We start from the raw sequence: 20,901 nt of genomic DNA on the forward strand, positions 1-20,901 counted from the left end.
ATATTAGCAATGGCTCCCTTGCCTCCTCATTGGAGGAAACACCCCTGATATATCCCTAAGTTCATTATTATTGTGATTTTTGTGGCTGCATCTTAAATCACATACTCTTTGAGTAGATATTTCTTTTGAATAAGCAATTCTTAGTGACCATTAAAACGTGCATTCTATATATCATGTCCATAACTGTGTTTAAGACTGGGGGAGACATTTTGTTCAGTAAATCATAAAGAAATATAGAACAGTGAAGGACATTCTAGGATGAATTCTACTTAAGAAACATGACTGTGAAAAAAATTATAGGTCGAATTCTAGTTGGTAAGTAATAATTTTTTAACTAATGGCAAATAAAATTATATGCACATACGTCTTTATTTACATGCTTATAACCCAAAGTATACTTCACTTGAACCGTCTAATTTCATGCACTGTTCATATACACTAGTGTACACTTATAAAAATAAATATACTTTGGGCTTAATATGTTGAAAACCCAAAAAGTTTCTTGTCCCTCTCATTTTCAGTTAGGAATAACATCAATCACTTAAATAATACCATATTTTATATTCAAAATGGCCATATTTGAGAAAAAAAAGTTGAGTAGTTTGTATCTTTGGATATTACTGTCAAATGTTCCGCTACTTCCATCTTACCTCTTTCAATGTTAAAACTGATGCTTTGGCCCGGACTTGATTTGATTGGCCATCTCAATTATTTTGACATTGACGAGTGCTGAAAGACTGCTGAGGCAGATCAGCATAAAATTTAACTTTTCATTTTTTGCCATTCTACTCACAATCCGAGTGCTGTCTAATGGACTGCAGCAGAGAAGTGCAAGAATTTGTGCAAGAATTTGGCTATATCTAATTAGCATAACATTGCCCCCTTAGTGTTTATGATGGTTATGGCCCTGCTATGTAGTAGGAATGTAATCTGGACGTACTACATCTGCCATGTTGTCATTGTCACGGGACCTAATAGAGTGAGCGTTTCGCTTTACTGCCATTCACGACTAATATTTCCAAAAGGCTCTGTTAATATTTCTTGTCCTGTCACATTCCATTATGCATAACACAAATCACCTGTCCGAATCACTGAAAAGTTGCATACCTTTATATTATTATCTATTGTTTAACAGAATACAGTCAAGGTCAAATATTGAATGTTTAGCAACCTCACACTCTTAATGTTTAAAATGAAGTGTGCTGGAATTGGGTGAAAAAATTAAAGTCTGTCATCTTTGATTTGATTGGCCATGTCAATCATGTTTACATTGACGTACACCGTAAACAAATCATTCTAAATTGTTTTACTCTTTGCCATCCTAAAAACAACAAAGCACTACGTAATGGAGCACAGGATCAAGAATATGAAACATGAAAATGAATGATATTTCTACTAATATTATTATTTTACTTCAACTATTTGAATCAAAAGGAAATTTGTTTGAATAGTTTTAGTTAACAATAACAACATTGCCCTGTATATATCAGCCTGTGCAGTTTTTTTTTTTTTTTTTTTTTTTTTTTTTTTATATATTATACTTAACAAAATTATAAACTGCACATTTTAGAGTGTCCTTTCATTGTGGCTGCCTAAGGCACACCTGTGCAATAATCATGCGTCTAATCAGGATCTTGATATGCCACACCAGTGAGGTGTATTATCTCTGCAAAGGAGAAGTGCTCACGAACACAGATTTAGACAGATTTATGAACAATATTTGAGAGAAATAGGTATTTTGCGTACATAGAAAAAGTCTTAGATCTTTGAGTTCAGCTCATGAAAAATGGGGGCAAAAACAAAAGTGTTGTATCTATAATTTTGTTCAGTGTATATGCAGTTAATCATAAATGTTACCTTTGTACTATATAATGTACAGCACGTGGTTTCTAATATCACTAATTCTTCTAAAACAGAACTTTAGTCCCTGTAAGATGGGTATTGTCTACACACACACACACACACACATGTAGCTATATCACAGTTTGGCCAGGTTAGCTTCCTCACAGGTATGTTTATCTACTACACAAACACGAATACACACACATTCACACACCTAATTGCAGTTGTTTCCCCTCAGTAATAATAGCAATTAGACAACCCTTGTAATTACGCTCTCCTCGTTATACAGTTAATTTCTATAATTACAAATCACACAGATAATTTCTTCTACTCTTTGCGTGGTTTTTCTTCTGTCCTGTTATACTATGCATTTGGTTGAGGGGGTATGTGAGAGACAATAGCTCTGTTCCAAAACCTAGTGAACTGCCTAAATAGACAGCATTTTAAGACATTATAAAAGTGCTCTTTACAAAAAAAAAAAAAAAGGCTGTTCTGAATTAATGAATCATGTTCTGAATTATCCTGCCTTCTAAGATACTTTCTTACAGCCAAATTATATGGCAGCATCACATTCATCCCAAAATAAGGCAATCCCAGAATGCACTGCAGTGTGCTACACGAAAACATCAGATACAAGATGGTGGCAGAATTGAGAGAGATATCCATGAAATACTGAAAAATAGACCAATTTACCAATTTTCGGGGTGTGTATTTGAGTTGTTTTTAGTACAGAGTTTGTTTATCAGAGAATAGCACTGTTAGCTTAACAATATGCTAGCATCAAACTATTAGAGGTCTGGTGTCTTATGCGCTTCTCATGAGGGTCGAGCTCTGTTTGTGTGTAACATAAGTTGCTGCCTACGTAGGGCACAGTGTTTGGGAGAAACCAAATGTAGCTATGTTGAATCATTAGCATAACAGTAGACTTTTTTTTTTAAATGGTTCAATCATGCGATTCATTTAAATGAACAATTCAGTTAGTCCCTTTGACATCTTTATATAAAATATTAATTTAAATGAATAATTCCTTACATTTATATGGCTCTTTTCTAAGCACTCAAAGCGCTTTACATTGTGAGGGGGGTATCTCCTCATCCACCACCAATGAGGGTATGTTCAACCAAATTGTGCTCCTGATAATTTTATAAACACACCTTTTACCATTCAAAAGTATGGGGTCAGCAAGATTTTATAATGTTTTTAAAAATAAATCTCTTACAAAGGCTGCATTTACTTGATCAAAAATACTGTAAAAACTGTAATATTTTCACTTTAATGTAACTGTAATGTTTTATAATGTATTTTATATTGTAATATATTTAAATTATTCCTGCGATGCAAAGCTAATTTTTCACATGAATTTCAGAGATAAATGCAAAAAGAAGATGGAAATAGTCGTTACTAAATCCACACAAGGGTAAATCCAGGATAGAACAGGATGAGGAAGACATAGTAGACCAGTCAAACACATAAGAGGGCTTAAATACCTGGTATGATGAGGTCAAATAACAAATCAAACCTTAACCAAATGACAATCAAACATGAGGGGAAACTAGATCACAGGTTTTTGAAGTGTGACAGTTCGCCCCTCACACAAGGTGCGACCTCGCCCCACAGGAACAAAAGGAGGGACATTGGGGGACATGGGAGAAGGACAAAGCAAAGGATTTGGGATGGTGATAGGGGATGGCAAAAGGCAAGCAGGAGGAGGTTCAGGAGGTGGTCGGATGACCAGGATGACCAGAGTCCAGGGTAGTGATGACAGAGGAAGGATGCAAGGTGAGTCATACATAGGGAGGAGCAATCTTGGAGGCAGAAGGGACCAGGGCAGATCAGATGGAGGGAGGAGACAGGAGGAGCCAGGGTGGATCAGACAGAGGAAAGAGCCATGGAGGAGACAGGAGAGACTTGGAGGTGCCAGGCAGGACCCAGGCCTCAGCCATGATGGTGGCCCTAGTTGGAGCCGATGGAGGAAGGAGACATATTGGAAGAAGCCAACTGACGGCAGTAGAGCAGGTGTGACAGGGATGATCCGGAAGGCCACGGTGGAGCCGGAGCATCAGAGGACCAAGGTGGAGCCGGAGGGAAGGAGGAGCCTGACAGAGCTGGAAGGATGATTTGTAGCAGGAGGAGTAGAGTCCCGAGGTGGTGGATGGTCGAAGACAGACCAAGGTGGAGCTGGAAGGATGAGGGAGTCCTGTGGAGCTGGTGGACTGATGGGCCAGTGTGGAGAGGAGGGAGCTAGGAGCTAAGGTGGAGCCGCCAGGTCGACGGGCCAAGGCGGAGTCCAGGACTCAGAAGCTGGAGGCGGAGACAAGGGATCCTCAAGCCATGACGTCGATAGAGACACGTGACAAGTGGCGTTCTCACTGCAGAGATGGTGGGCTGAGGGTGAGCAGAGGGGCTGTCAGGAGACAGTGGAGGAGATGGTGAGAACTGGAACAGAGATGGTGGGAGAGGAGGCTGAGCGGGAGTTCAGTCAGGGAGATTAAGGACAGTGTGTGCCGCCCACACACACCACAAGGCCACTCCCAACACTGGGAGCACCAGTGACAGGGAAACAACCTCTGTGGTCATTTCAGGACAGATAGACAGTTCAGGATGGGCAGACAGTTCAGGACAGACAGAGAGTTCAGACAAATGTCTGCATATATTTCCAAATTAAAATCCACTGATGAGAGAGACAGGGATGATGTAGGGAGGATCCAAGGCAAGTCTGTTAGCGGTGTGCTCAGGATCTTGCTCCACGCAGTGGGGTGATGGTGGGCTGGGCTCTGGGTCTGGCTGTGTTTTAGATCAGGAGTTGATGCTCCCCTGCTGGGGATTGATGGTGTGGAGAAGATTCGCCCCAATCCAGAACAGAGACTTCAGTGTTTCATCGTCAAATGGGAAGGACGTGGCGAAAACACAAGTCCCTGGCGAACTCAAGCAGGTCAGGGTTAGCATGGGTAATGGAGATGAGTTGGGAGGCATAATAATCCATAAAAAAAAAAAAAAAAAAAAAAAAACAGAAAAAATATAGGGGGAAAACAATTCTCCGGCTTTCTGTCATGCTACGGTGAGATAAATGCATGAAGAAGATGAAGATGAATGCAAATAATCTTTGCAAATAAATCCATACAAGGGTAAATCCAGGACAGAACAGGCAGTAGACACACATAGGGATGTAGTAGATCAGACAAACACAGATTGCACTGACTAAGGCTTAAATATCTGGGATGACGAAGACAATTAACCAAACACACCTGAACCAAACGACACAATCAAACATGAGGGAAAACTACATCACACAGAACACATAGGGAAGGAAACTGGACAAAACAGGTCCTTGAGGTGTGACAAATATGCTGATTTGCTGCTCAAGAAACATTTTTATTTGAAAAAAAAAATTTCCAAAAAAAAAATTATTTGAATATATATTGTATATGATATATTATATATACACATTTAAAATGATAAATCGCCCTTAAACAGTGTAATTAACACATTTTGAAACAGCTGTCTACGTAGATTGACCGTCGAACGCTTCTCGTAAGTCACAGCAGACAGCAGACAGAAAGGCAGCTCACCAGGCTTTGAAACAGAATATAGAGACCGACAGACAAAAACTGTGAACAGAAAAAGAGACATTCGCCCAGGTATTTCAACAGGACTGAATGGCTTTGATGCAGCAGGTATAATGAGGCTCTCAGGCAGGCTACAAAAGGACCATCTCTCAGAAACAGACTTCCTCGGTCTGGCCACTTGTTAACAAGCTTTAGCGCAGACTCTGGCTCTTTTGTTCATCCCCACCGGCTTCCACACACAGCCAGCGCCTAATTGGCTGTTAGATATATTGTTCACTTCACAATCGAGATGAACCCATCAGAGGATGTAATGAATGACGGAGCGTATTTGAGAAGCCGAAATGAACCTGCTCTCAAATTAAACTCAAATGACAGAGACCCCTCTGAAAAGAGACATAAGAAAGGAATATGTATCCAGACGATGGCTTTGACAGCAGATTCTGCTCCTGCAATCCGTATACAGTCTGTATGCTGCAATAAGGTGGAAGTGAACTAGCAAAATGCATTATTTCAGATGAGCCGTGTTTAACTCCACATGACTGCGAGTGATTACTCCTGTGGCGCAATCTCAATTACTTTTCTGTCGGTCTGTCTGTGCATGTGTAAGCACTCTCTCTCTCTCTCTCTCTCTCTCTCTCTCTCCCTCTTCTCTGGCAATTTTCGTAGTGAGAGTATCCCAAGCGACGTACGCGAGCAACCTATAAGACAATAATAGCCTATCCCATTTAAATTCATAATTTAAATTAATAACGCATTTGTATTCATTGACAGGCCACCACTGTCATGTTCGGATTGAGTTTCGCTGTGGTTCACTCAAAGCCATCTCCTCTGTTAATGGCATCACAAATACAAATCAACGTCAGGATTGACGCTGTCGATGAAAGCCTCATATAAAACTGCCTCAAAATATGAGAGATGTAGTGAAGGAGCAAAATCTTCTTTTATTTATTTGTTTAATTTTGTATTATTTCAATTTGAGCTTGTAGGTTTGGCGATAAACATTTTCTGAAGGTTATTAAAGACCTAGTTTGGTCCCCATTTTGCATTTTTGTTCAAATTTTGTGTAAAAATATCTAGTTTGTCTATCGAATCTACTCTCTTTCATATAGTAGGTAAATGTCACTCCATTCACAGCCATTCTCTGGGCGTCCTGTGCACACTTACCCTTGTTGCAGTTGTTCTCCCCCTCCAGTAGAGGGCTCCAGGGTGGGTCTCCCTGACTGGCAAAGTGTCTCATGTGCAGGTAACTGATGGTGAGGCGGATGATGGAGGCCTTGTCCAGCTGGCTGGTTATTGCACCGGGGAGGGGAAGCATTTTCGCCAGTTCGAAGAACTCAAAGTTCTCCTTACCCCGTCGAGAACGAGCTGCATTGCGAGACTTCTCCTTCCTCAAGTTCTGCAAGCTGGGGAAAAATAAGGCAGGATAGAAAAGTAGAGGATAGAAGGAGAAAGGATGACAGTGATTAGACAATGATAATGTACAGGGAAGTCAAGACAAGTAAGTCCTGTTCAATTATTCACTGATGTGTTTTTTCACAAATATATAACAAAGTAGAATATCTAATAATACAAAAATTTTATTGAAAAATAACACCTAAATCTGCATTTTGTTTTATTATTATTATTATTTTAAATTATTAAATTATTTTAAATATTTATCATTACTCTAAAATATGCAAATAAAGATGCTGTTGGCTTAATAAAAAAATACATATATTTTCAAGAAAATATTTTATTTATTTTTAAATATTTGTTTGGCCAATAATTTAATTTAGAATATATTATGATTATGAGATATGAAACTCATTATTTTTTTCTCACACAAGGGTCTTGTGAAAAAAAAAAATCATATTTTACATATGCAATTTCAAATTGCCTCATCTCATTCAAAATAAATTGGTTTCAATTCACATTGAAAATAATTGGTGTCATTGTGAACACCCTATAATAAGGCTTATAAATGATGTCATTTTTTTTTTTTTTTTTTTTTTTTGTCAATACAGTTTAAGTTTTTAAAAAGAATACGTATTAAAATGTTTTCCTTTTAACCAATATTACTCTTCAAAATGCCATCCATATTTTTTTAAAGTTACAACAAGATGCATTTTAATTAGTTTTAAAGTTGCATTGAAACAGACGTTTCAACATATGTTATTTTGTAATGTGACAGATCCCAAAAAAATAATCTTTAAAAAAAAGCTGCACATGGACAATCACTGCATTATGACTGAACGAGGGAAGTTTGCAGCTGATTGTAAGATAGGGGCGGCTTTTGGTTGGATGAAATGATTGGAGATGTCCTGCATCCATCAAAAGAGAGAAGTCTGTAGATTCACCAGAAAAGTGAATTTGTGAATTTGTGAAAGGGTCAAAAAATGTTTTATACAATGATGCATATGCACAAATAAATCGTTCACTTTCAAATAAAAAAACATGCACTTTTCATTGCATGAGGACATTTCCAGAAGAGACCTCACTGGAAATCAACAATAAGCGACAAGCTGTCACTCTGGAACTCGTTCAATCCCGTCAGACTTTTTCCAAGTGTCTCGGAGCGTGATAGCTGACCTGTGATCAGGTTCCCTGTACACCGGTGGGAGGCCTGATCTTACATCAGAAGCCCTGCACCAGCATCCAGCCCCAATCCAATGGCTGCGTTTCTTTCCCAGGCTCCCTCCTGGGTGGTGAGCCCCAGTCTTGATTGAGGGATCAATGGAGGGAGGGGTCGTCTCGGAGGCAGGCCCAGGTAGCTGTCGCTCTGATTGGATATCGACTTGCTCTCAATGGGGCCTGAGTGGAGGAATTATGTTGTCACGGAGACTCTACAATTTGTGACTGCGCTCCGAGACGGAGCTGAACGCGCCTCTCTCGCTCTCTTTCTCTGTCTGTGACATTGATTCTCATTCATCCTGCAGATGCAGGCCAGTATGAGCAAGGGAGGGAGGGACGGCATGGGAAAATGTGTGTGTGTGTGTGTGTGTGTGTGTGAAGAGGGGGATCCGCAGAATAAAAGGGAACAGCCAAAGAGCACACACAAAAGAGTCAGTTCCTCAAATTGAAAAGGGACTAATTTATTTGTTTTAGACAAGACTGTGTCGTTTTTTTAAGGGACAGAGTGTGTAAATCAGCAGACGTATGTGATTCAGCGTTTTAATATGTGTGTTTGTCTATATCATGGTTTCCCAAATGTGGAGGTCGTGAGTTGAAGAAAAGCTCAAATGAATTGTATCCAATGTAAAATCGAATTAAATAAATAGCGTTCAAGATGATCTGGATAAATCTTAGTGTGACGATCATATCAAAGGCTGTGATTTAATTAAATAACTGTATAGTCTGATGCACTGCATGTTTCACAGTGAAGCGATCATCATCTGTAATGTGTAATTCACATCACAATGCAACTATCTATCTATCTATGTGAATGTGTCCAAGAATTATTGAAATATTAAATTGAGGTCTCAGGGGGTACTTCCAATAAATATCTTACGTATAAATGATCAGTTGACCAACATGTTTGGGAACCCCTGGTCTGTATCACTGTATTGTTTGTGTCTTGGTAGATCGGTGTTTTGGCCCTGTGAGATTTCTCTGTGTAAACAGCATTGTTCAAGTACAAAAGTCTCCAAGAACATCTCATGGTTGTACTAAGACGACCCTGGAGGGTTCAATCGATACAGAGCCATTGATTCTGTTGAGTTTTATATCCTCCACAGCTGAGCAGACATTAATAATTCGACTAAAACTTAGTTAATCTCCTGCTAATGGATCCAAACCCAGGCTGTGGCAGGAGAAAGAGAAATGGAATTGCTCGCTGTGTGTTTGGGAAGAATCTTCATTTGATGCATCAAGGTGTGTGTGTGTTTGTGTGTGTGTGTGTGTGTGTGTGTGTGCGTGAGTGGCCCTCTTATGGAAAACATGCATGTCACGAAATCAAATGTTGCGCTGTTCACTTAATAAAATCACGATTATGGACTGGTGTCTGTGAAATTTAAAGTGCAAAGAGACTTATTTAAACATGAAGTCTGCAAGTCCTGCGTGCCTCTGCTTGAATGAGTGCTGGTTTTTTATCAACTACTAAGGAAAGTGAAGCTGGTGGTGTTTTCAGCGTTCGTCGTCTGACTATATGAGGACACGAACACATCATCTTTATCTCCAGAGCTGATCTGAGAGGCGCTTCACCAGCACTTCTCCATTTCATTTTAGGAAACTATCATCATCATCATATACTGAATACACACAGAAATTGAAAGGTTTTTATAACAACTTATCAACATAAAAGTTTGGTTTAATATGGAAGACATTGTGACAGAAATATATAAGTTGTTCAGTAGAATGTACTTCTCAAAATAGTGGTAGTTAAACCAAACTTAATTTTTTATAATTCATGAATGAAAACATTTTGTAACATGATTTTGATATGGTAATGCAATGTCTGATTTTAAAATGGGTTTTAAAGTTTGAATTTTGAGATTTTAGGTTTTCTGTCGATATATAATTTCTGATGATTTCTAAAGTGTGATAGAGAAAAAGGCAAGGAAGAAGTCTTTTTTTTTAAACAAAGGTCAAAACTCCTGTTATAATTTAGATTTTTTTTAGGGTGCACTCATAAATTGATCTATTACTTTTCCTACATAATTTTTAACAAACATTGGTAAAATATATATTTGAGAGTCTTAGACCTTTGCAACGATATATAGTTTGTCAAGATTAGATTTGATTATAATATAGTGAAGTAAATGTAGGCATACCGTATTCGGGACGGGGTGATAGTTAAAGGGTTAAATTATTAAAATTGTATTTTTAAGGAATTAAAAAAAATTCTGTGTTTAAATTTTAATATTAACCTTTGTTTTGCCGATTTATGAATTTAATTAAATCATTAAGGACACCAGAACTAGGTCCCAGTCAATAAATTGTTAAATTGTCTCGTGTTTTCAATTAATTAGACATGCTTTTTATGAATAAGATTTCATTTAACCATAAAAAAGGAATAAACAACAAAAATGAATGAAGGTGTGTTTTTCCTCACCAGGGTAAGGTGGGTGGTTTGGCGAGCAGCCCCTGTAGGAAGTCCCACTCCACGCTCACACACTTGCCCTCGCTGACGAACGGCATGGCCGCCATCACGCCCCCTACGGGCCGCCACCTCTAACTCAGGCTGTGATTGGCCGAGGCTATGTCAGTCCGAGACCCCCAACAGAAGAGCTGAAAGACAACACAACACGAGGAAGACACAAATGAGTATTGAAATCTACTCTAGATTGTTACACTAGCTGATGTAAAACTTTCTGGTTTTTACCATATCCACATGCAGTTGCTTGAGTAATCTGGGTGGCAGACCAGTTGCGCGAGTCGGCACTAGACCACAAAACATGTCGAGTTACGACTGAGTCCAAATGCTCATTATGAGTGTCTAGCTTTGGCGAACAGTCCTGAAGAGTCTAGTCCGGTTTGGTCTCTAACCATTAAAAATATTAGTGTTCTATTAATTTTGACCAGATTTGCAAAATATTTTGTGTGTGTGAGGATATAATATACATGCACCTTTGTATTTAAAGCTGTGCAACTTCAAACATAAAGCTGCCTACATTTTGCAACAATATAAACAATCATGCAGCTGAGATTTGCCATACAGTATATATTTTTTTACGCGAGTCTACTGTATGTATGTAAATAAAGTTATAAGTACTATATATTCAACTTATATCACGGGTGGTAATATAGTTTTCATCTTTGGATAATAGCAGTTGAAACTTATAGCCTATGACCTATAGCCCAGTACATTAAGCTTAACATTGGCTTACAGTATGCATCCAAGTTTTTATTTATTTATTTATTATTACAAAATGTACTTTCTCTTTTTAAATCCAACTGGGCTTGTGGATGTACAGCAATTCCCAAATAACAAACGCACACACAAACAGACTCCAGGAGTTTCCAGGGCCGTTTGGCCGCATTGCTCGCCCTGGCTCTATGACATTTAAAGGGCCAGTGTGCCCTCCAGCAGCATGATGCCATATCCACAGGCGTGAGATGCCCGCTGGCCAGCTCTGGGTAAATCACAACACAGTCATACTGGCTACATGCCACAGTCCTACACTACCCCTTTGACCTGACCTGGCAAAGTACACACACACACACACACACAACATCAGCGGATTCATCATATGGGTCGTTGCCACCTTTGACACGGCATGAACTTGTATAAAGCCCTGTTCATTTCAGCTTAGCCCAAGACAAGCACTGTAACATCATCATGGCTCACAACAGCTTAGCATGAGCTGCAGAGACTGTATTAGATGTGCTTTTATAGCATAATACAACACTTTTGACCCAAATTTAATACATTGAAAAATACAGGTGTAGGATTAATTGTAACTAATTTTAAATTACACAGATAATTAAAAAGCCAAATCGTATTTTCTTGTTCAATGTACTTCAATAATCTTTGTTCAAATCTCTTTTTACAGTGGATGAGATCTCTTTAATATCCCAGTTGTTTCTTAATAAAGAGAGAGCATGGAGTGCAAATTTCTCCGTTACACTGATTGCAATGTGGAACAATTTTCGAAACAACGATTTTGAACAATTTTAGAACAATTTTCACTCTGAAACAGCTAATACATTTCAAGAATAACAAAGAAACACTGAATTAAACATGACATTTTGAGTAAAGATGACTGAAATAGCATTTTCTTATAATCTCTGGTCAATCATTTTTACAGCATATGAAATCTCTTTAATATCTCAACAATGAGAAACAAAGCAGGAATAGCAAATGATGAAATCTCGCATTTTTTTTAAATTTGTTTTTCTAGAAACAGACCCAATCGATTTATCTTCTCTTCATTGATTTTAAAAACTATTTTTGACACTAATTTTATTCAGAAATTGCTATAGCTATAGTAAATGTCACAAATAACTACAAAGAAACGCACTGAATCAAACATGTCATTTTAAAGTAGTTAGATTGAAATAGTATTTTTGTGTAAAACATACTCTATCTTTGTTCAAATAACTATTTCTAAGAGATTTAACAGAGAGAAAAAATGAAGAAGTTTGATGCTTCTCCGATTGTTCTTCCAGAAATAGACCTAATCGATTTGTCTCTACACTGAAAACCATCTGGAATCATTTTTTGAAACAAATTCGAAACAAGATAAACCATCACCACTCATCAAATTTCACAAATAATTACAAAGAAACATACTAAAAGAAATATGAAATTTTAAAGTAATAAGACGATTTTCTTGCAAAAAACAATAGCATTTAATTTACCAACTATAAAACTAACCTAGCAAAATTATCTGAACTTTACATTCCACATTCGTTTAGGAGAACATCTGACACAAAGTTGAAGCCTAAACCATGAAAATTGGATATGAAACAGCACAAATTTAGCACATATAAAAGATCAGAAAAACACATGGACAAATAAAATACGTCTGTATGTAAAGGAGTGCAATTAGCATTAGCAACTGTACCACACACACACACACACACACACACATAGTGATTCCTGCTCTTTAGCCTATCATGCCTCATCTAATCGTGTGCAGGATCTCGCTCGGCATCCTCACTATCTCCGCAAACATAATGGAGGTCCTGTCCAGCGTAATTGTTCAATTAACTCTGTAACCTTGATGCAAGGTGTGCTAGCATTCATGCCCTTCGTAAACGGACAATGCCGTCGTAGAAGGTCACGGTCTGCTGTGAAAGTCAAATATAAAGTAAAGAACACCACTTCTACCGGACTGAGCCCCAGAGGCGGTGTCCTTCGCTGAAGCACTGGACATTTACCGGAAAATCAACATTTGGCATTGCTAGAGCGGCTTAATATATTTATGACAGTACGTGGTCAATCAATACACTGCATCAATCGTACAATGAAGCTGATTGTGATGTAGCCAAGTAGGACATTTTATTGGATAAACATTGTTTGTTGGTCTTGTTAAAAGACATTAATTAATTAATTTCCATTTGACATGTTTTCTAAATTTTGAGGCATTGATTATTTGCTTGGTTATGTCTAAAACTCACTTGAATTTGTAGCTCTAGACACATTATCAATATGCTTTGAAAGCTGGTCTAAAAACAGTTTCTTATAGCGCAAACAGTTCAACATATATGCTCTTAAGTATAAGATTTGCATTAACTGAAGAAAGTATGAACAGAAGGCAATGCATGCCTTTTTAAACCTTTATGACTAATTTTCTTCTGTGAAATATAAAAACATAACTTCTGCGCTCTGCTGAAAAAAAGAAAATCATTCAGGTTTGGAACATTACTACTTGCATACACCGTGAAAATAATTTTGCCGTTTGGTTTTTTCAATGACATTTTGCATAAATATTTTGAAATCTATCAGTTTCTGAATTTCAACTAGGATTTGAGTTCGTCGGCCATCATGGTGAGTTTCTCCACAAGGATTCTTCAGTGTCTCCTCTACACTGAAAACTATTTGGAACGATTATTGAAATAATTTGATAACCACTTTAAAAGAATTTTCACTCAGAAACTAGCAGTAAATGTCAAAGAAAAACACTGAATTAAATTAATTTTGTTAGGTAGAAATACTAAAATAATATTTTCTTAAAAAAAAAAAAATCCAATAACCTTTTTTCTAATATTTTTTTATACATTATATATATATTATATATATATATATATATATATATATATATATATATATATATATATATTTTTTTTTTTTTTTTTTTAAGACTGTCATGGACAAAGGACATCCGTCAGCCGCTGTGGTGAGCTTCTCGGAAAAAGTTTTCTCACCAAATTTGTTTTAAAACTTTTTTTTTTTTTGAGAAGCACAAGTAAGGTTTAAAGCATTGTATTTTGTAGTTCTAGTTTCTTTTTCCATCAGTTTCTATAACATGCACGCCAGTGTTAGTATAGTGCTACTCTCAAGATTTAAAATCCCAAAGCATTTTTCCAATTAAATATTATACAAAATATTCTCCCATGCAGTATTGATCTGAATTCATTTGGGCAATGGTAAAAAGCCATTTTGGCAAATACTATTTGAGCCTAATGCTCCATTAGAGACATTTAAACTTGATAGTGTCTCATAATCCCGAAGATCCCCATCAAATACATATGAGTGTAAACATAGACCAACAATTAAAATTGGGGGGAGGGGGGGAGTATTTTTTATTAATTTTAATTAACTTTTATTTATTTTTAGTTTTTTTTTTTTCTTTCTTTCTATTTGTTTTCAATCAATATTTTATATTTCTGCTTCAGTTTTAGTAATTCAATTACATAAACTTATTTCAATTATTTGCCAGGGAAACATTTCTAATTTACTGTAAGTTTACGTTTTTCATCTAAAATGTATATACTATAATATTTATTTCGGCTACCGATTTTTATATATTTAAAAAAAGTTTCCGTTTGTGATAACAACACTGGCATGCAATGATGAGTAAAGTTGACGCACAATACATTTCTTAACACTTCTGCTGTTCCAATAGCGACGAGGACGCCGAAGACTTTCGATCCTAACCGCAGCATGTATAAATTGTGGATGGCTTGAATGCGGTGCTATTTGGCTCAGGCCGGGGTACAGGAGCAAACCAAGCCTGGGTGTGTGTTTGGCGAGCCTGTGGCTGTTTGTTTTCAGAGGGGATCGTTAATTAGGGCCTCCAGCTGTCAGAGGTTCGTTAGTGCGCTCCGCCCCTCCCTATGGAGCTGCCAAATGGGGAAAATGAACACATTTAAGCCAATCTGCACGGAGACAATACGCCACGTCTATTACCAACTCGCTTTCACACACACACACAAACTCCCTCTCTTTTCTCTCTCACACAACATTTATTGGTCCCACATTTCCAGGCCAGATATAACACTGCCATTCCGTTTTAAATGTCACATGCAGCGGTATGAGGATGCGTGAAGGACCTCTGGAACACTCTGGATTATGCATTTCTGTAATGCAGGGTGACTCTGGTGACTTTGACCTTTGAATGCCTTTGACAGAAGAAGAAAACAATTCCTGTTTATGGCCATCGGGCACTTTCTCGCTCACTTTCCTGGCGCCTGCCTCCTTTTCCCTTTTTTCGTCATAAATCTAAACAGCAAACAGCTGTGGCGGGTCAGGCACATCACAGCTTTCTAGCCATAACTTTCAGGAGTTTAATCTGACGCTGAAATTTCTCCTTCAGATTTAGGACAAAATTGCTCATCATTTACTAATCTTTTAACAGCTTTTACACATAATCGACTATCTTCTTGTCCTTTGACAATTCTTTCTTCAAAACTGAATTGATACATGTGACTTGAAGATACATGTGCATTTCAGTGCATCGATTTTCAATATGATTCTAGAAGTTCTCTCATAAAAACGGTTTATTTTTCGGACACACTTTGGCTTAATTACGCTCAGCAATCTTCACCAGAAGTCCACAGTCGTTATTTGCTGCAAAAGTCACAAAAACGACGTAGTTATGTCACTAAAATCATCCGAGAGAGCAAAAAGCCATCTTTAAATGATTACCACTGAGTCATGCATAAAAGAAAACGTCTCCTCTCAGGCTATGATGCACTTAAAAAGAGCGTTTCAAGGTGATATTTAATATAAATAACTGCAGAAATGATGTCATGGCTTGTAACGTTCAATTATATTTGCTTTTGAAATTATTAATCTGATATCTTTGAAGTGCAAATAGTTCAGCAACACACACACACACACACACACACATATATATATATATATATACTGCATGTAGTTTTCCATCAATATTTGGAGCTGTTTCAGCAGAATACTAATTTCTCTTCACATCTCTCCGCATTTGAAGTCCAGCATTAGGAAGTCAGATGTTGTCTGGTTTTCTTCGAACGCTGATAAATCAGCTCTGGTCAACAGCATTTCTCTCTCCCTATCTCATTTAACTGGAGCTCTCTCGCTCTCGCTCTCGCTCTGCGCTCTGGCTGGACACGGCTCTTGTGGTTTGCCGCTGACCTTGGCGGTTTCCCATCACTCCCAGTCCAAGGTTCCTCTCAAATCCTTAGAGCTGAAGGCTGCGTCTTCATCTTCACCTGCAGGACCATTAATTATCAAATGGAATCAATACCTCATTTGATTAGATCAAACTGACCCGACCTGCCCCGACCCGCTAAAGCGGAAGGGATTCTCGACTGGCTCCTGAGATCTTACATTTGTCTGTCACAGGAGGAGAAATGCTGTGTTTCTTTTTTGTTTTAAACCCCATTTTAAATCACATATTTAAAAAAAAAAAACACGCGTTTCTTCCGAGTTTCTGTAATGATGTCAACATAAATCAGAGATTGCAATATTAACATGTTCAGTTCTTCCAAGACTGAATGATCCAGATTTCATTTACTCAGGTTGGATGTGCTCAGTTCATGAACCATGAAGAAATAATATGCATTTAAAAATATCAAAGGGTTGCATTAAATAAATGAAGACTGCTCAATCTGAAACACACACAGTGTTCGGCCCCTTAGGCAGGGAACGGGTCCTTAAACACACATAGGTTCAAACAGGCATGCATCGCAGCGCCTACAGTCTGTATCCGGCCATACTACTGTATTTAAACATCCCTTTATCATTGAAAACACCTGTGCAAAGCAGTGTAACGTTTGCACATCAGTGGGAATAGAGGATTTTGCACAACTGCAAAATATGTGTGTGAATCACATAGTGTAAAACCTTTCCTGAACATGTCTGTTCTTTTTAAACTCAAAAGAAGAAACTAAGAAGTTATATTTTGCATTAAGAAAATGAAGATTACACTGATACATTATTTTAATGCCAATATTTATTTATTTATTGTGAATTTGTGGGTAATTAGCTTATTTGTAATGATACTGTCTCAATATATAAATGTTTGAAAATATACATTTTATTTTCTTTGCATTTAAACTTTTGTTCTTGTTCATTTATTTTCAATATTATTATTATTAATTTATTTGGGGGTGGAATGCAACCTAAACATTTTCATGAGATTCACCCTTCGTTTTAAAAATTTATTGACAATATCTGATCTCGTATATCATAAGGCTCTCTCTCTCATTTGTGTGATGCTTATGTACAGGTTATGGATTATGAGCGATCATTTTCAGGCTGCAGTAGATCAAAAGCAGAAGACTGAGGAGTCTGTATATGGACAGGGGCTCTTGTTTGTTTGTGTGTTTATAAGGGCATACTGATATGTGTGTGTGTTGAGTATATAAATACCCACGCGTGTCCCAGCTGAGCTGGGTGTGAGTGGCAGGAAGTGGTTATGTAAGGAGTCACAACGGGCTGCAGTGGACAGCCTGACCACAGATCAGGTCAACCAAGTGTGACACCAACAGCTTCTCACTGACACCTCACTGACACTGTCTGTCACCAGGCCTGTCTGTCCCACTCTGAGTGTGTGTGTGTGTGTGTGTGAGAGAGAGACGGCTTTTATGGTCCTATAGCTCTCTCATACATACCTGCATAACTTTTGTCAATTCCCCATTCACGTTTATTTTGCCCCCAAATGCAGATATAAGTCTTCGCTCTCAATAAAATGGCCAGTTTTGGATCTTTGATTAATACATTTACACTATGTTAAAGTAACATGTTTCTTCAGCAAACACTCTCCAACCAGAATATATGTAGAAAACAAAATTAAAAGATATTTTATCCTCTCTAGTGTACGCAATGAACACTGTAAAAAAAAAAAAAAAAAAAAAAAACGAAAAAAAAAAAGTGTCTTAGCATCGACATAAACAATTTTTATTAATGTGAAAAATATGAATGAATAACTTTGTATTAATCTAAATAATAAAAGTAATTTTAAACTGTCAGGTAGATGTCAATTTAATTTTAATTTTTACACTGCTCAGATGAGTGCATTGAAGAGCAACAGGTCGATTCTCAGACTAATATGAAGCTATTGACCGAAACACTCATGATGTAAAGAAAAGAACAATCAAACTTCCTCCTAAATCTAAAAGCACAGAGTCCCAAGCAAGCTGACTCACTTTTTGTGTATTTACTTTGCAGCTGCTCCCATAGTAAGTGTAAAAGTGTCCAAATAGTTACTATCCTGTAATTCCTACTGTACAGGATAACTATAAGACAATTAATGGCTATGAATTTTCTGTTTACTAAGCAATCTAGCTGGAAAATACACTTTATAACTATAAACTGTAGTTACACTTTACAATACAGTTTGTTACATTGTAATAACATTGTAAGTGCATGGTAATTACTGAGTAATAGTGAAAAATTGAGTAATGTAAGAGCATACTTTATCATCATTATTACTGTGGTAATTCACATGCAAATATGTAACATGAATATATAAAAATAAAAGGAATTGAATAAAGGTGACTTGATAGTAATCTAAAGTGTTGCCAATATCAAAATAATTACATTTTCTAAGATGAATGATGAATGATGAATACGAAAAGTTTTGTGAGATAACAAATTATCATTTTTATTAAAATGATTGTTATAACTTTTTTGTTACAATATTGATTATCCATTTAACGTAAGTGTATTTTTGATTTTTTTTTCTTAACAAAAAGTAATATTTTTAAAAACAGCAGAACATAATTAAAAGACATTATTACAACTATTTTGATTCTTTAACAATCCCACGCTAAACCCAAACTGACTGATGAAAGAAAAGGTTCATATTTACCCATGTTTTCAATTTCTAATATAAATCCAGTCATTTGGAAGAAGCTGTTAAATCCAAAGACATTAGATAATAGAAGACGGCCGTCTCGCCGCTGCCATTCACTACCTTCCACAGAACACAGCGTCAACGCAAAGCGCCCTAATCTTGTAAGATCCACTAATTAAGTGAGAGATGATGTTTGAGAGCAAGCCGAGGCAGTCCGCACAATTAACCCCAGCGTTCCTCCGTTCCGTTCCTAATACCTCCATCATTGAGGGAAAACGACAAGTGCTCTTATGAGCAAAGTGCCTTTCCCAAAAACTTTCCAAGGAAGCCAAGCCTCCAGGCACGAAGCCATCAACAAGTTTAGGAGGAACGGAGAAACCTATTGCATCAGTGAGACTTGAAACTGTCAGGTATGTATGTGACAGTTCGGCATGTGGACGTCAACATCGACTAGAACAAGAGGAAGTTGCATTTCCCTTGTACAAGGGGACTCACCTGATGTGCATGTCCAGCTGTTTTGGAGGCAGATGTTTCTCTCCTCCTCCGTCCAGACACCCGAACCGGTGACCCTCCCCTCCGCTCAGTCCACGTTCCTGGTCCCCTCGCGCTCCCACACACACACACACACTCACACAGGGGGTGACAAGGGGGTCAGACGGGGCCAAGAACTATCCCAGCTGCCGGCACAAAAGAGCAGGCGAACACACAGTGGTCCGCTGCCGCAAGAGTGTGTGTGTGTGTGGACGCTCAGCGGCTGTGACCACGCTCTCCCCCTCTCTCCTCCTTCACTTTCCAAGCGGGATCGTCTCAGATGTGACTGGAGTTAGAGGATGCGAGTCTGTTTCCTCCTCTGGCGTGCTCCTGGCTTTGGCTGTCTCTCTTTCCTCGTTGAGCTTCTTTTCTTTTCATTTCCTCTTGGGAAAGCTGCACGCACCGGTCGTCTCTTCACCCGCTCCCTCTCTCTCTCTCCTCAATCGCTAGTAAATATAAAAGAAATGCTTGTACGGCCCCTACCTCTCTCTCTCTCTCTCTCTCTCTCGTTTCTTTCTCGTTTACACTCCCTCCTCCCCACTGCCCTCACTTTTCTTTCTCACTGTCAAAGCTGCCTTTCAAATGCTGATTAGCACACAGAGTAAAAGAGAGCGAGGGAGAGTGGAGTTATGGCTAGCGTTCGGCTAAGATTCCGTCACATTCGACTTGAACAACACTTCTCTCAGACAAACACATACTTGAGTCTCCGTCCTCTACCGATATCATCTCGCCCCCATGGACTCACGCTAACAAACACTGAGCGAATAAACCCGCTCGGACTGTTTCTTGCACCCGCGCCCCTCTTTCACCCTTCCCCGGATCGTTCTTCTTGCCCTCAAACACTACTCAGAATATTGATACATCACCCCCTCCTCCTTTCTTTCCTCCGTTTCTCTCTCTCTCCATCACTCACTTTCTCAGCTGAATACTGATAGGCTGTCTAGTCCGTGGTCTGGGTTTCAAATTCTCATTCCCTCTCTCTTTTTTCCCTCGGTGCGCTCGCACAAAAGCTCTCCGTAACATAAAGGCAAAAACAGCAGAAGTTAATGCACTGGGCACAACATAAATTCACTTAAGCACCATTTCAGATTATGTCAAGCCAAAAATTGGCGTAAGCGCTCTGGAAGGAGGAGAAAAGAATGCCTACGGCTGTAAAATGTCAAAAGTGATGGGATATTGAGAAAACAAAGAAGTGCGTGGAAAATTAGTAAGGGAGCTCTTACTTTTGCTGTTGTCAGGGAGCAGGACATAAAGAGATAATGGGAGAAAGAGAGAAATAAAGGACAGGGGGATGGTCCAGACTATTAGAAGACCCCCTCGGA

At 38.2% G+C, this 20,901-nt stretch overlaps 1 protein-coding gene across 2 annotated transcripts in view; it reads right to left on the bottom strand.

Moving 5' to 3' along the window:
- The window catches only part of LOC113115282 (neuronal PAS domain-containing protein 1-like), a 42,965-nt gene extending 22,466 nt beyond the window's left edge, over positions 1 to 20,499 (bottom strand). The window contains exons 1-3 of one of the 2 annotated variants that reach the window (XM_026282746.1): positions 19,064 to 19,463; positions 10,438 to 10,613; positions 6,573 to 6,811 (exon numbers count right to left, since the gene is read on the bottom strand). In XM_026282746.1, the coding sequence (XP_026138531.1) occupies positions 6,573 to 6,811; positions 10,438 to 10,532 (334 nt within the window). In that variant the 5' untranslated portion in view covers positions 10,533 to 10,613; positions 19,064 to 19,463. Of the gene's footprint in view, positions 1 to 6,572; positions 6,812 to 10,437; positions 10,614 to 19,063; positions 19,464 to 19,543 lie in introns of those variants that run through there. The other variant, XM_026282745.1, reaches the window with a different exon arrangement.
- Between the last annotated feature and the right edge of the window lie 402 nt (positions 20,500 to 20,901).

This window comes from Carassius auratus, chromosome 15 (genome assembly GCF_003368295.1).
Source record: "Carassius auratus strain Wakin chromosome 15, ASM336829v1, whole genome shotgun sequence".
Classification (NCBI taxonomy): Eukaryota; Metazoa; Chordata; class Actinopteri; order Cypriniformes; family Cyprinidae; genus Carassius; species Carassius auratus.